Source organism: Antechinus flavipes, chromosome 4 (genome assembly GCF_016432865.1).
Source record: "Antechinus flavipes isolate AdamAnt ecotype Samford, QLD, Australia chromosome 4, AdamAnt_v2, whole genome shotgun sequence".
Lineage (NCBI taxonomy): Eukaryota > Metazoa > Chordata > Mammalia > Dasyuromorphia > Dasyuridae > Antechinus > Antechinus flavipes.
In genome coordinates this window covers 176,138,239-176,153,434 of record NC_067401.1, presented here as the reverse complement: position 1 = coordinate 176,153,434, position 15,196 = coordinate 176,138,239, and the positions used below count along the sequence as shown (strand labels likewise).

The 15,196-nt window shown below is 34.6% G+C and overlaps 1 protein-coding gene and 1 pseudogene across 1 annotated transcript in view; both read right to left on the bottom strand.

The window, feature by feature from the left end:
* Positions 1–15,196, bottom strand: part of DNAH9 (dynein axonemal heavy chain 9) — a 581,066-nt gene that overhangs the window by 285,621 nt on the left and 280,249 nt on the right. The window contains exons 33-35 of the mRNA XM_051995550.1: positions 12,517–12,644; positions 3,150–3,258; positions 2,138–2,285 (exon numbers count right to left, since the gene is read on the bottom strand). Of these exons, the coding sequence (XP_051851510.1) occupies positions 2,138–2,285; positions 3,150–3,258; positions 12,517–12,644 (385 nt within the window). The remainder of the gene's footprint in view (positions 1–2,137; positions 2,286–3,149; positions 3,259–12,516; positions 12,645–15,196) is intronic.
* LOC127559216 (nucleophosmin-like) lies at positions 7,529–11,103 on the bottom strand (annotated as a pseudogene).

Here is a 15,196-nt window from a genome sequence, read left to right as displayed (position 1 = left end):
GGAGCTAGCATAAATACTGGAATAGAGGGACTGGAAAAGAAAGTTGAGATCAGTACAACCTCTACATAAAATATACATATAATAGATATGGATATAGGTATGTATATGTATATATGTGTGTATATATATATATATATATATATATATATATGATAGATGTGGATATAGGTGTATGTATATTTGATAAATATGGGTATAGGTATATATATGTATCCATATATATGATAGATATGGGTATAAGTATAGTGTTGGAGTTTTTGTTCTTCTTTAAAATAATATAATGGTTCTCTCTGAGAGAGAGCAGGTTTCTCAGGGATGTTTTCTGGAGGCAGCCTTAGTATCAGTTCAGATCAATAATTACTCCTAATGCAGCCAGGTGATAAAAGTTCAGATCTTTTATTGTCTCCAATATATCCTGTTTAGCTTAGAGGCCTATCTCTGCTTGGTTCCAAGAGCTCTTGCAGCTTTGTCCTTTGCTTCTGCCTCTGCTTTCTTCAGCCTCCAATTCAGCTCCGAGTTGAATCTGTCTTGCCTTGGAGAGAGGGCTTCTTGTTCTCAATCTCCCAAAGTGCTTTGCACCTGTCCCAGCGTGCATCTAATCCAGCTGAACTCCCTTCTGCCACCAGTCAACCAAGTGGAAAATGGAATGAATCTCTGTCTCCTCAGAAAAGGGCTTCTGGCTCTCTAACCCGAAATAACTAACTCACCTGAAGCTAAGAGCCTCTTTATATATGATTTCCCAAAGGTTGACTCCTCCTTCTGGAGGCACACTCAAGGGAGGTGTGAATTCACAAAGTCACAAAGTTTACTTTGTGAATCTCCCATACCTGTGAACTCCAATGAGTAAAGGTGTGAACACAAGCATTATATCAATTAGTTCTACTTAGTACCTTGTTTCAGGTTCTGGCCCAAAGCATCAACTCTAATGAGTTAGCAGTTTGTAAAGATTCCAACAGTATAGAAATATATATGATAGAAATGGATATAGGTGTAGCTATATATAGATATATAAAATACATATTATATATGTATGTATCTATATACACACACAATGTTTGTACACTATAGTACTCTATTAGCACACTAATGTGTAGAGGGCTGAAACTCTTGAGTTGATACACTGAGGTCAGGACAGCTGAGCACTTGAGGCTAACTACTGATTGGACAATACTCTATGGGGGTGGGGGGAGTGGGGGGGGGTGGAGTAAGACTAGCCAGAGTCACTTTTGTGGTGGAGAGGAAGAAGGTGGTGGCAGAGATTCTACTTCCATCCCCTTCACTTCTACCCCTAAAAACCAAGAATGAAGACTAAGGACTTTTGCTTATCCTGATTCTGGCTGATTCTTAGGTATCCTGGGTGCTAGCGCAGTTGTCACACTAATGATCTTAGTGTTCATTAATAATAATAATAATAATAATAATAATAAATAACAAAACTAATAAAAAGAACAAAATTAGAGGTGAAGATGCTCTGGGTATGAGCAACTCTGCTGCTAAGACAGTAAGATGAGAAGGGAAAAAACTATTAATATACTGGTACTACTCTAGCTTAGAAAGCTGTTTATATCTATGTAAGAATAATTAATATTTTATGATAGACAAAAGACAAGGGATAGACTATCACAGGGCTGGAATCTCCCATAACTGCTTTAATTCTAAATCCTAAAGGAGGAAATGTTCCTGAATAAGAATTTGGGCATATCCAGCATGAAAAACTAATCTTATTCCAAGCATAGAGCTCCCATTTTCACCTCTAAGTTTGATTTTGGATCAGCTGGTAAGGTCTCTGAGCCCCCTGTTTCTCAGATTAACACTAAAAGAACCTTTAAAACATAAGGATAGACCACCCTTCTTGGCCTGGAAGATCCATATAGTAGTCCTAAGGACGATCATGGTGTTAGCTATGATCCTGACCCCAGTAAATAGCATGAATATGATAAAAATCCCAATATATATATACCACTTATCTGTCATTTGACTTACCTCAGAGAACAATGACTAGGATATGCAGTTTCAAGGATAGGGTAGAATATCTCAGGTATACTAATACCTAAGATAGTTGACAGAATTAGAAATGTAGGATGTATTCCAGCTTCTAAGAAGTTTAAACAACATCTTTCCTTGTTCTTTGATTTACCTTGTTCTGAGTACTTCTAGGCAAGGTGGCAAATATTTGTCAAACAGAATGGTCAGGTTAGCTCGTTCAGATTGTATATCCCTTTTGTCAATCCAGCTACTCACTGGAGGATTCCAACCCAGGTCTGTGGGATTGATGTACAATATTCCTGGTAGTACAAGAAAGAGAAATCTTATATGAATATGTATGTGTATACACATCATATATATTTTATAATACAGCTGACATTACAAAATATATATACTATATATAATATATATATATTATATATGTATACATACACATATATATTCTACAGAAGTGAAACATTTTTTCTTCATACAAGGGACTGTTATCTAGGATTTGAAAGTGATAAGATTTATTCAGTACAAAGACATACCTTGAAGTAACAGAGGATCTGAGGTTAAGAAAGCTTTTAGGAGCCTTTCACATTTCAATGGAGAATACATTTCTCTCCATTCTAATCTCAGGAACAGGGAGAGTTAAGAACTTTAACATTTGGAGACCAAAGAGGTTAAGATTTAATAATATCTAAAATATGATTTTTCTCTTAATCTTTTCTACTAGGGTTGTAACGCTATATTATATTTCACAATAGAGTATCCAGGAACTAATTACAAACTACTAGACACTTGCCTTCCTTTGGTAAATGACCACCTTTGGGTGCAACATCATTCCTTAACCAGAGTTATTTCTGAATATGATAAAATATTCACACTCATTTGTTTAAGATTTTATTCTGCTTACTTCATATCTGATTACTGAAACCTTATGAGCAAGGGGGAAAAAAAAGATAATTCTTCTTGTAGTTAGTATTCTGCAGTACCTTGTACTTTACCTTGAAAAATAACCAAAGTGAATCCAGATTTGGGCAGAATAGGCAAGATGTAGATTTTCCTAACCTTGTTGCCACCATATTCCTTTGCTAAGCACCCAGGAACCCAATGGAAGAATGTGCTAAATTTTGAGAAATCTTTTTCCAACTTGGTATTTCCTTTTATCTGAGATGTACCTGCTCTGGAAACTGTGGCAGGGGTAGCTGTGCACAAGTGATTAATCTCAAACAGGAGCCTCATTGTTGGATTGAGAGAGATTCTTTCATTGCTTGCCAGAGTCAGAACCTGGGAAGAAAAGTGTGAAATTCAAAATGGGCTAAAAAGTTTGTCTATCCTAGAGGTGATTCTTGAAGGAAGAGATATGGGATAATGGTCCTTCTTAGGTACATTCATTAAAACATACTCTAAGGCCAAAGTTGAATTCGTCTGACTCCCTATTGAGACTAGTTAGATTAATAACACAAACTATAGGGTTTTTCATTTAAGATTCAGTTATAGCAAATGATATTTTCAAGATGACATTTATACATTATTTAACAAAGGAAAAGAATGAAAAATATTACCAGGAAATCTACCTGATATTTTGTGAAATTTTCTACTTATCTACTATCTTGTATTACATATTCTTTGGCTTCATCTACTTTTCTTCTTATCAATAACTGGACATTTAGAGGAAGCCTATTTCAACCCCACCAACTAGTCTTTTGAATTCTGGCCTATTCATATTCCATTGGAATTCCTCCAATTCCTCTCGAGTTCCTGATCCATAATCAATGAACTCCCTTTTGTCTTGTATTGTTTCCTCTCATATTCTTTCCTCTTATCAGCTCCCACTGCTACAACTTCTGTTTTCCTCTCCAGCATTAGCTGTATCTTTTTTCATTTACCCAACATAGTGGTTTTGGAGAGGATTAGAGACAGCAAGGTGGTTCAGTGGATAGAGCACTGGACTTGTAGACAGAAATCTTCAAATTCAAATTCGCCTCAGAAAGTTCCTAGCACACAGACCCTTGGCAACTCTCTCTCAGTTTCGTGATCTATAAAATGTGGATAATAATAACACAACTTCTAGGATTATTATAAGCACAAAATGAGATCAATACATATATAGAAGTAAAGAAATGCCAGCAATACTAATAACAGTAAATAATAACAACAACAATAATAACTAAAACCCCTTACTTTACACTAAGTCATTACATCCTTCATTCAACAATCCATATTCCTTTTATTATTAAAAATTTTTATTTACAAAATATATGCATGGATAATTTTTCAACACTGACCCTTGCAAAACTTGTTTCAAATTTTCCCCTTCTTCCCTCCACCTCATCCCCTAGATGGCGGGCTTTACAATACATATTAAATATGTTAAAATCTATGTTAAATACAATATATGTATACATACTTATACAATTATCTTGTTGCACAAGAAAAATCAGATCAAGAAAAAAGAAAAAACTGATAAAGAAAATAAAATGCAAGCAAAGAACAACAGAAAGAGTAAGAATGCTATGTTGTGAACCATACTTAGTTCCCACAGTCCTCTCTCTCGGTGTAGATGGCTCTCTTCATCACTGAACAATTGGAACTGTTTTGAATCATTTCATTGTTGAAGAAAGCCATGTCCAGCAAAGTTGATCATTGTAGTTGCTGTGTATAATGATCTCCTGGTTCTGCTCATTATATTTAGCACCAGTTCATGTAACTCTGTCCAGGCCTCTCTGAAATCATCCTGGTGGTCATTTCTTACAAAACAATAATATTCCATAACATTCATATACCATAATTTATTCAGCCATTCTCCAATTGATGGGCATCCACTCAGCTTCCAGTTTCTTGCCATCACAAAAAAGGTTGTCACAAACATTTTTGCACAAGTGGATCCCTTTCTCTGCTTTGAGATCTCTTTGGGATATAAGCCCAGCAGACATACTGCTGGATCAAAGGATATGCACAGTTTGATAATTTTTTGAGCATAGTTCCAAATTGCTCTCCAGAATGGATGGATATGTTCACAGTTCCACCAACAATTGTATCAGTATCCCAGTTTTCCCACATCCCCTCCAACATTGGTCATTACCATTTCCTGTCATCTTAGTTGCCCTGACAGGTGTGTAGTGGAATATCAGAGTTGTCTTATTTTCCATTTCTCGGATCAATATTGATTTGGAGCACCTTTTCATATGACTAAAATAGTTTCAATTTCTTCATCTGAAAATTTTACATTTCCTTTGATGATTTATCAATTGGAGAATGGCTTGAACTATACAAATTTGAGCCAATTCTCTATTTTAGAAATGAGGCCTTTATGAGAACCTTTGGGTGTAAAAATGTTTTTCCAGATTATTATTTCCCTTCTAATCTTGTCTGCATTAGTTTTATTTGGACAAAACCTTTTTAACTTAAAATAATCAAAATTATCTATTTTATGATCAATATGATCTCCAGTTCTTCTTTGATCACAAATTCCTTCCTTCTTCACAGATCTGAGAGGTAAATTATCCTATGTTCTTCTAATTTGTTTATAATATCATTCTCTATGTCTAGATCATGAATCCATTTTGGTATTAGGTGTGGGTCAATGCCTACTTTCTGCCATACTAGTTTCCAATTTTCCCAGCAGTTTTTGTCAAATAGTGAATTCTTATCCCAAAAGTTGGAGTCTTTGGGTTTGTCAAACACTAGAATTGCTATACACATTGACTATTTTGTTCTGTGAACCTAACCTATTCCACTGATCAATGGCTCTTTTTCTTATCCAGTACCAAATGATTTTAATGACTGCTGCTTTATAATATAGTTTTAGATCTGGTACAGCTAGGCCACCTTCATTTGCTTTTCTTTTCATTAATTCCCTTGAAATTCTTGACCTTTTGTTCTTCCAGATAAACTTTGTTTTTATTTTTTCTAGGTCAGTAAAATAGTTTCTTGGGAGTTTGTTTGGTATAGCACTAAATAAATAGATTAATTTAGATAGTATTGTCATCTTTATTATATTCACTTGACCTATCTAAGAGCATTTGATATTTTTCTAATTGCTTAGATCTGACTTTATTTATTTATGTTTTGTAGTTTTGCTCATATAGTTCCTGACCTTCCCTTGGCAGATAAATTCCCAAATATTTTATACTATCGACAGTTATTTCAAATAGAATTTCTCTTTATATCACTTGCTGTTGGATTTTGTTAGTGGTGTATAAAAATACTGATGATTTATATGCATTTATTTTGTATCCTGCGACTTTGATAAACTTGTGGATTACTTCTAAATAGTTTTTTAGTTGATTCTCTAGGTTTCTCTAAGTATACCATCATATCATCTGCAAAGAGTGATAATTTGGTTTCCTCATTACCTATTCTAATTCCTTTAATCTCTTTTTTTTCTCTTATTGCTAGTGCTAGCATTTCTAATACAACATTGAATAATAATGGTGATAGTGAGAAACCTGGTTTTACCTCTGATCTTATTGGGAATGGCTCCAAGTTATACTCATTACATATGATGCTTGCTGATGGTTTTAAATAAATGCTACTGACTCTTTTAAGGAAAAGTCCATTTATTCCCATGCTCTCTTGTGTTTTTTTATAGGAATGGGTATTGGATTTTATCAAATGCTTTTTCTGCATCTATTGAGATTTTATGGCTTTTGTTGATTTGGTTATTGATATAGTCAATTATGCTAATAGTTTTCCTAATATTGAACCAGCGCTGCAGTCCTGGTATAAATCCTACTTGGTTGTGATGTATTATCCTGAGAATGATTTTCTGTAATTTCTTTGTTAATATTTTATTTAAGATTTTTTCATCAATATTAGTTGGGGAGATTGGTATATAATTCTCTTTCTCTTTTTGTCCTACCTGGTTTGGGTATCAGTACCATGTCTGTGTCATAAATGGAATTCAGTAGAAGTCCTTCATTCCCTATTTTTTCAAATAGTTTATATAGAATTGGACGTAATTGTTCTTTAAATGTTTGGTAGAATTCACATGTAAATCCATCTGATCCTGAGGATTTTTTCTTAGGGAGTTGATTAATAGTTTATTCTATTTCTTTTTCTAAAATGGGACTATTTATGTAATTTATTTCCTCTTCTGTTAATCTGGGCAATCTATATTTTTGTAGATATTCCTCCATTTCATTTAGGGTGTCAAATTTATTGGCATAAAGTTGGGCAAAGTAACTCCTAATTATTGCTCTAATTTACTCTAAATTGGTGGAAAGTTCTTCCTTTTCATTTTTGAGACTAACAATTTGATTTTCTTCTTTCCTTTTTCTAATCAAGGGTTATATCTTAAGGTCTAATCAAAATAATTAACAAAATAGATTAGTTTTTTTTATAAACCAACTATTAGTTTTATTTATTAATTCAAATTTTTTTTACTTTCAATTTTATTGATCTATTTTTAGAATTTCAAGTTTGGTACATGCCTGGGGTTTTTTAATTTGTTCTTTTTCTAGCTTTTAAAGTTGCAAACCCAATTCATTTATCTCTTTCTCTATTTTAGGCAAGTAAGCATCTAGAGATATAAAATTTTCCCTTATTACTCTCATTCTCACTCTGCATTATAAAAAGGACAGCCAGATATCAACTGTTACAGAAATAAGACGGAAAATTTTAACAAACTGTTCAAACTTATTTTCTTAAAGAGATTTCCTCCACAGCCAGAGATCTTGAATAGCCTCCTGATCAGACATCCGGAAGCAATTCTTTACATAGTTGATGAATTTGCCTTCCACTTTTGGGAGGGAACCATCCTTTTCAATGCTTGCCTGCATTTTTGCTTTAATATCCTCTAGAGAAGTGGGTCCTTTTGGAGTCTTGGGAGTCTTGTCCTGCTTTTTGAAGGATTCTTGACCTTTTGATTTTGGTGTGGATGGCTTTGAATCTTTTCCATTCTGGTTTGACTTTTGTGCATTTTTTTGCTGCAGTATCACGAATAGATTTCTTTACTGGAGGGGTCTTTTCTTCACTTTCCTCATCTTCAAAGTCATCATCATCATCTTCTTCATCATCATCATCTTCATCTTCTTCAGACAATTTGACCTTTTTCTATGGAACCTTGCTAGCAACTCTAGGAGCATTTGTGGGCTGCATCCCACAAATTTTGGTATGTTGTCTCATTATTGTCATTCTTTTGGATGAAATTATTGATTGTGTCTATGAATTGCTGTTTTGCTCATTCTTTCTTTAGGATGAGATTTTTAGTTTCCAATTACTTTTTGGTCTATTTTCCCCTGGCCTTTTATTGAATGTAATTTTTATTGTATTGTAATCTGAAAAAAATTGTCTTTCTGCATTTGATTTTGAGGTCTTTATGTCCTAATATATGATCAGTTTTTGTATAGGTGCCATGAACTGCTGGGAAGAAAGTATACTCCTTTCTGTCTCCATTTAATTTTCTCCAGAGATCTATCATACCTAACTTTTCTAGTATTCTATTTACCTTTTAAATTTCTTTCTTATTTATTTTGTGTTTTGATTTATCTATTTCTAACAGTGTAAGATTGAGATCTCTCACTATTATAGTTTATTATAGTCTATTTCTTCTTGCAACTCTCTTAACTTCTCCTTTAATAATTTAGATGCTACACCATTTGGTGTTTATGCTTAATATTGATATTGCTTCTTTATTTATGGTACCTTTTAGCAAGATATATTTTCCTTCCTTATCGCTTTTAAGTAGATCAATTTTTACTTTTGCTTGATCTGAGATAAGGATGGCCACCCCTGGTTTTGTTTTTTTTTAACTTCACTTGAAGCATAATAAATTTTGCTCCAGCCTTTCACCTTTACTTTGTATGTATCACTCTGCTTTAAATGTGTTTCTTGTAAACAACATATTGTAGGATTCTAGGTTTTAATCCATTCTGCTATCTGATTGTGCTTTATGGGAGAGTTTATCCTATTCACAAAGTTAAAACTACTAATTTTGTATTTCCTGCCATCTTATTAAACTTAAATTATACTTTTCTCTTTCCTTTTCTCCCTTCCCTCTTCCCCAGTATTTTACTTATGAGCACAACTTGCCTCAGGCAGTCTTCCTGCTTTAGAGATCCTCCCCCTTTTTTATATCTTTCCTCTACTATTTCTGTTTTCTCTTCTATTTCCCCTTTCCCCTTCTGCTTTTCTATAAGGTGAGAGAAGTTTTTGGTGAAAACTAATATGTCTAATATTCTTTCTTTGAGCCAAATCTGATGAGAATAAGATTGTGAAAGCATGAGAGGATTGTACAACCTTCAGCATTAACCTTCCCTGATTCTTCCAGTTGCTAGCAGATATCCTCTAAAACTACCTTGTATTTAATCCCCTTGAATACATTTGTGTTTGTTAAATTTATGTTTGTGTTGTACATATAACAACATTTCATATGGACTTGTCTGCCCCATTTGAAGTTCATTTGAAGCTCATTGGGAGTGGTTCATCACGCTCCCTTTTTTCCCTCAATTATAATAGGTTTTCTTTACCTCTTCCTGAGTTGTAATTTCCTTAATTTTGCCTCCATTTTCCCCTTTTTTCTGGCTTCTAGTTTCTTTTTAACAATAGTAAAATCAGATTATTCATGCACTCTCTATGTATACCCATAACAGAAATACAGTTCTCAAGAGTTCTTTTCTTTTTACCTTTTTATGCTTTTACTTGACTGATTCTTGTTGTCTCACTGAGTCATTCATTGCCATTTGTTCAGTTCTGAATTTTAGTGAATTATTTTCTTCATTTACTTTTTTTTAAACTTCTTTTTGTATTTGTCCAATTAAATTTTCTGAGAGTTATTTTCTTTTTCTGTTTCACAAATTCTGTTTTTCTGGGAGTTGTTTTCTTTTCCCATTTTATCAAATCTATCTTTTAATGAGTTGTATGTCTTTTCCAAACCCTCTTGCAAAGTTTTCATTTCATTTCCCCATTTTTCTTCTAGCTCTCTTTTAAGATCCCTTTTAATTTCCTCTAGGAGAGCCTTGTGTGGGCACCAATTTATATCACCCTTTGGGGCTTCATCTGGAGACAATCTGCTTTTAGTCTCCTCAGGATTTGAAATCTATTCTTCTCTTTCACCATAAAAACTGTCTATTGTCAGAGTCTCTTTGCTTTTTTACTCATTTAAAAAAAATGTTAAGGTTTGCTTTTAGGGCAGGGGAGGTTTTCCAAGATTCCTCTACAAGCTGTAGCTTCTTCTATAAGAGGCGGCAGCTGTGTTGGGTCAGTGCTGACTCACTCCTGGTACTGGGTGGGTGTGGCCAGTTCCCATTAGATTCTAGCATTTTGGGGTTCACTATTTACCTTTTGTGTTTGTGTTGGATGTTTTATAATTTCTCTGCTGATCTATGGGCTCACAATCAGGGCAGAGTAGTGAACACTGCTGTAGATTCCTCCCCATACATTCTCCACCACGTGGAGTCTACACTGCCCTGTGAAGTCCGCATTGCCCAGGACTCTATCCTGCCTGTGCTGGCATCTGTGCTCAGCCTGTTGGCGCTTGGCCTGCCTCTCTCTATTCCCAATTAAAATAGACCTTTTCTGGCGATCTTTCAAATTATGTTCTACTGATAATTTGTTGCACTTCCACTATTCATGGATTCTGTCAGTCCAGAGCTAATTTAGAGGTTGGATTTGCTAATTAAAGGTTGGAGGAGAAAGTCAGAAAGAAAAGTGTGTCCTCTCCACCATCTTGGCTCTGCCCCCCCAAACTTGAGTTTTTTCAAATATCAACCTTTTAGGTCCAGATTGATTTAGATTTAATGTGTTCAGATGGTTCCACTGAGTCCACTGAAAATATTCTTTATTTTATAATGAGTAGGAAATTGTTTTAATGATACTACTTTATAGTATAGTTTGATATCTGGTACTACTACATACTGTTTCTTCCAAGTTTTTTTTTTTTTCATTATTTACCTTGAGATTTTTTTTTGACCTTTTCTTTCATGAAAAAATTTTTATTAGGAAGGAGAAACAAGCATGTATTAAGCACTTAAGAGACAAGGACAAGGATAAGTACTTCAGAATTATTATGATCCTCACCATAATGTTGGCAAGTAGTTGCTTTACTTCACTGATGATTGTGAAAGCATGAGAGCATTGTACAACCTTCAGCATTAACCTTCCCTGATTCTTCCAGTTGCTAGCAGACATCCTCTAAAACTATCTTGTATTCAATCCCTTTGATTACATTTGTGTTTGTTAAATTTATGTTTGTGTTGTACATATAACATAGCATTTTATATGGACCTGTCTGCCCCATTTGAAGGTAAGCTCATTGGGAGTAGATGATTTCAGTTAATTAATCAATGAACATTTATTAAGCATCTACTATCTGTAAGGCATTGTATTAAGTAGTGGGAATTTAAATAGAAATAAAAAAGATATCCAAAAATTCACAGTCAAATGAAGGGTATATAAAATATTTACAACCAAATTTTTTCAGGATAAATGGGAAAAAATAACAGCAGTAGGGCACTAAAATGAAAAAGGATTGGAAAAGGCTTCCTAGAAAATGGAGTTTCGGTTCAGACTGAAAGGAATCCAGGGAAGCCAATATTATAGATATGAGAGAGAACATTCCAAGCATGAGGGACTGCCAGAAAAAAATGTCAACAACTGAGAGATAAACATGTTTTATTCATAGAACAACAATGAGGCTAGTGTCACTGAATTATAGAATATATGGTTCAAGTCCTTCCTCAGTCACTAGCTCTGGGAATGTCAGAGAGTAGCTCTGTTTCAATTTCCTGATCCATAAAATGGGGATAACAATAGTACTTACCTCACAGGGTTGTTGTGATGATCAAATATATCTTGAGCAATAATAAATATATTGGCTATTCTGAAGGGGACAGTTTTATTAATTTTGAAACACATGTTCTGGAGCTGCTACATGGTGCAGTGGATAGAGCACCAGCCCTGGAATCTGAGATATGTGTTGAAATTTGGCCTCAGGATACATACTTGCTTAATATATATACTATCTGTGTGATCCTGGGCAAGTCACTTAACTCCAACCACCTCACAAAAACCCAAACCAAATCAAAACAAACAAAAAATATGCTCTGCTAATTAAAATAAACTGTGTTATAGTCATAGCTAGTGATCCTAGGAAAAGCTATTTTTAGACATACTTCCTTTAAAGCAATTTCCATGAAACATGATAAGGCTTGTATGAACTTATGCAGAATAAAATAAGCAGAATCAGAAAAATAATTTATACAATGAGAACATTTAGAAACAAACAATTCTGAAATATTTAATATCTCTCATTAATAGGAGAATCATTCATGATTCCAGAGAACTGATGATGAAGTATAATACTGATCTTCTAATTGAGAGGTGATGGACAGAAGAATTGCCAATGGGTGACTTTATTTTGCTTGACTATACATATTTGTTATATAGATTTAGTTGTTTTGTTTACTATGAATAGAGAAAAATGGGAGGAAGAGAAAATTTTTTGTTGGTTGAAAAATTGAAATTCAATTAAAAATAGAGATATCAATTGTATTTCAACACTTAAGGATGACTTAGAGAATTTTTTTTGGACCTCAATTATACCTTGTTGTCATCCATGACAGTGTTCAAAGACTCAATCCACATTGGATCAATGTCACCATCCAGTAAAATCCACTTAGGCCCTTCATGTGTTATATTGCCAAGTTCACGCAAGATTGATGAAAAAAGTCCTAAAAAAAAAAAAGTCATCAGTCTATCAACCAGTCAATATTTATAAAGCTCCTATTATGTGTCAGGAACTATGTAATGCACTGGAGAAACAAAGATAAATGAAATAGTTGCTGCTGTTATGGAGTTTATATTCTATTTGAGGAGGCAACATGTATATCCTGAGATATAATACGTATTTATATGTTACATATATGTATACATATACATGAGTATAGTATAAGGTATGTTCAAAGAAGATTAGTATCTCTAATACGAGGGCTGCTAAGCTCTTTTAGGGTTGCTCATCCACATTTGGTGTCCAACTGATCCATCCAACTCTCACTTGTGGCTCCAAGAGGCTGTAGAATGTTCAGTGGTCATACCCTCTATAAACTATTTCAGAAGATGGACTAAACCAGATTGAGGGTAACTGAGGAGTCTTAAACCTCTTGGTGAATTAGGGGATGTCTACCCTGTGCATATTAAAACTTCCCTCTGTGGAAGAGATGGATGAGAACAATTTGTTCTATTGGCAGTAGGTGCTATGGAGTGCTATGATCATCTTCTCACTAGACTGGAATAACCATAGGACTCAGCAACTCTCTGAATGACTGAACAGCTTTTTACGTACCTCATTGATGTAAGGAAAGGGCTTGAAAAAGTGTCCTAAAATTTTATGCTTCTGTAACCCTAGCCTGCTTTGTGTAGGAGATGGGGATTTCACTCTGCAATTGAAACACAAAAACATGTACAAAAACTTTTGGAAAGATGATTCAACTCACCATTAGTATATAGAATGTGTGCATGCTTATGAACAACATGAAATTCAGGAGACTTCAAAGATAAATAGCTCTTGTAAGAGAATTCAGGTATCGCATCCAAATAGAAGCCCTGAATAAAACAAAGCTGGCCAATCAAGGCCAATTTACTGAAGTTGGAGTTGCATATCCCTTTTTCTGAAGAGACTGTAGTGAAGGGGACCACCATCAAGCTAGTTAGTATTGAGTCAACAAGCTTGTATGCCTACCAAAAGGCCTGAACAACAGGCTTATTATGGTAATTGTCATTTGCAAAAAAGAACCACATTACAATCAGCAGTGCATATGTTTTTATGGTAAGGAACTCTTAGGTCAAAGAAAATTTTATGAATACCTGGAGATTCTTATCATCAAAGTGCTAAAAGAGAATAAGCTTGTAATTCTGGATGACTTTGTTGTAAGAGTACTAGACATAGCAGGAAGTCCTTAGGCAGAATAGGGTCAGAAAGAGCAATAGCAACAGTATATTACTACTACTACTACAGACTTGTGCATCTCATGATCTTCCCATGACCAACACTATGTTCCATTTACCTAAACACAAGGAAATGGCATGCACATATTGTTGCAGCAAACACTGACATTTAAAAGACTATATTACTATAAGTAGAAAAGATAGACAGATGTGAGAGGAGCAAAGACAATGTATGGAGTAGAATGCTAAACTGATCAGACTTATTTTTTCTAAGCCAAACAGCTGCATTAAATAAAAGCAGTGACTCCAAGGCAAGATGACTACAAAAGATGTGAACCAATTAGAGAGCTTCTCTGAGAAGGTAGAGTTTCTTGCTAACTTGGAGAGAAAGCTGAGCCAAAATACAGTGGGCAATAGTGGAACAGAAAAGGAGTGAGCATCATTCAGAGAACTGATGTGCAGCATTGCATTTACTTATTTGGGGTCAGAATATTCACAAATATCAATATTTGGTTGACAAAAATGATGGGAAAATTCAGAAGCTGCTAAATGAAAAACAAGAATTCTACAGGATTTAACAATTGGTTGTCTCTAAGAAAGCAATGCTTAACTTCATTAAAAGTAAAGTACAAGTGAAAATCAGATGAAGGGGTCTTGATTCAACAAGAAGACAGATAAAATTTATTTTTATGCTGATATTAACAATCCAAAGTGCTTTCATGATGCCAACCATTCAGTGTTAATGGAGTCCTATTGATTAGTGATAATGACATGATCCTGGAAAGATGGGCTGAACACTTCCATAGTGTTGTCAACAAATCATCACAAGCACTCCTGAAGCCATTGACCACATATCTCAAGTTGAAGTCAATCCTTCTGTAGCTGAATTTCTATCTGAAGAAGAGGTTTTGAATATCATTAGGCTTTTATTATATGAAAAAGCACCTGGTGCTGATTCTATTTCAGCTGAGATTTACAAGGCAGGAGGTCCATTGCTTATAAACAAACTGACTGAAATCTTCTGGATTATATGTCAAGAAGAAATTATCCCCATGTAACCCCTATGATGTTAAAAGATGCCTCCATTAAAAGAAAAATTATCTTTTGACAGTCAAAGGAGGGCTCTCTCTCTTAATCATTGCTGGCAAGATTCCTCCTTAATAGGATTATCCTTCACCCGGAAGATGGTCATCTATCTGAGAGCTAGTGTGGTTTCAGAAAGGGCCAAGGAGTGATCAACATGGTGTTTGCTGCTCTACAATTCCAGGAGCAGAAGAAAGGTCCATATACAGCATTTGTAGATCTGTCCTTGGTCTGTCATACTGTCAATCATGAGGGT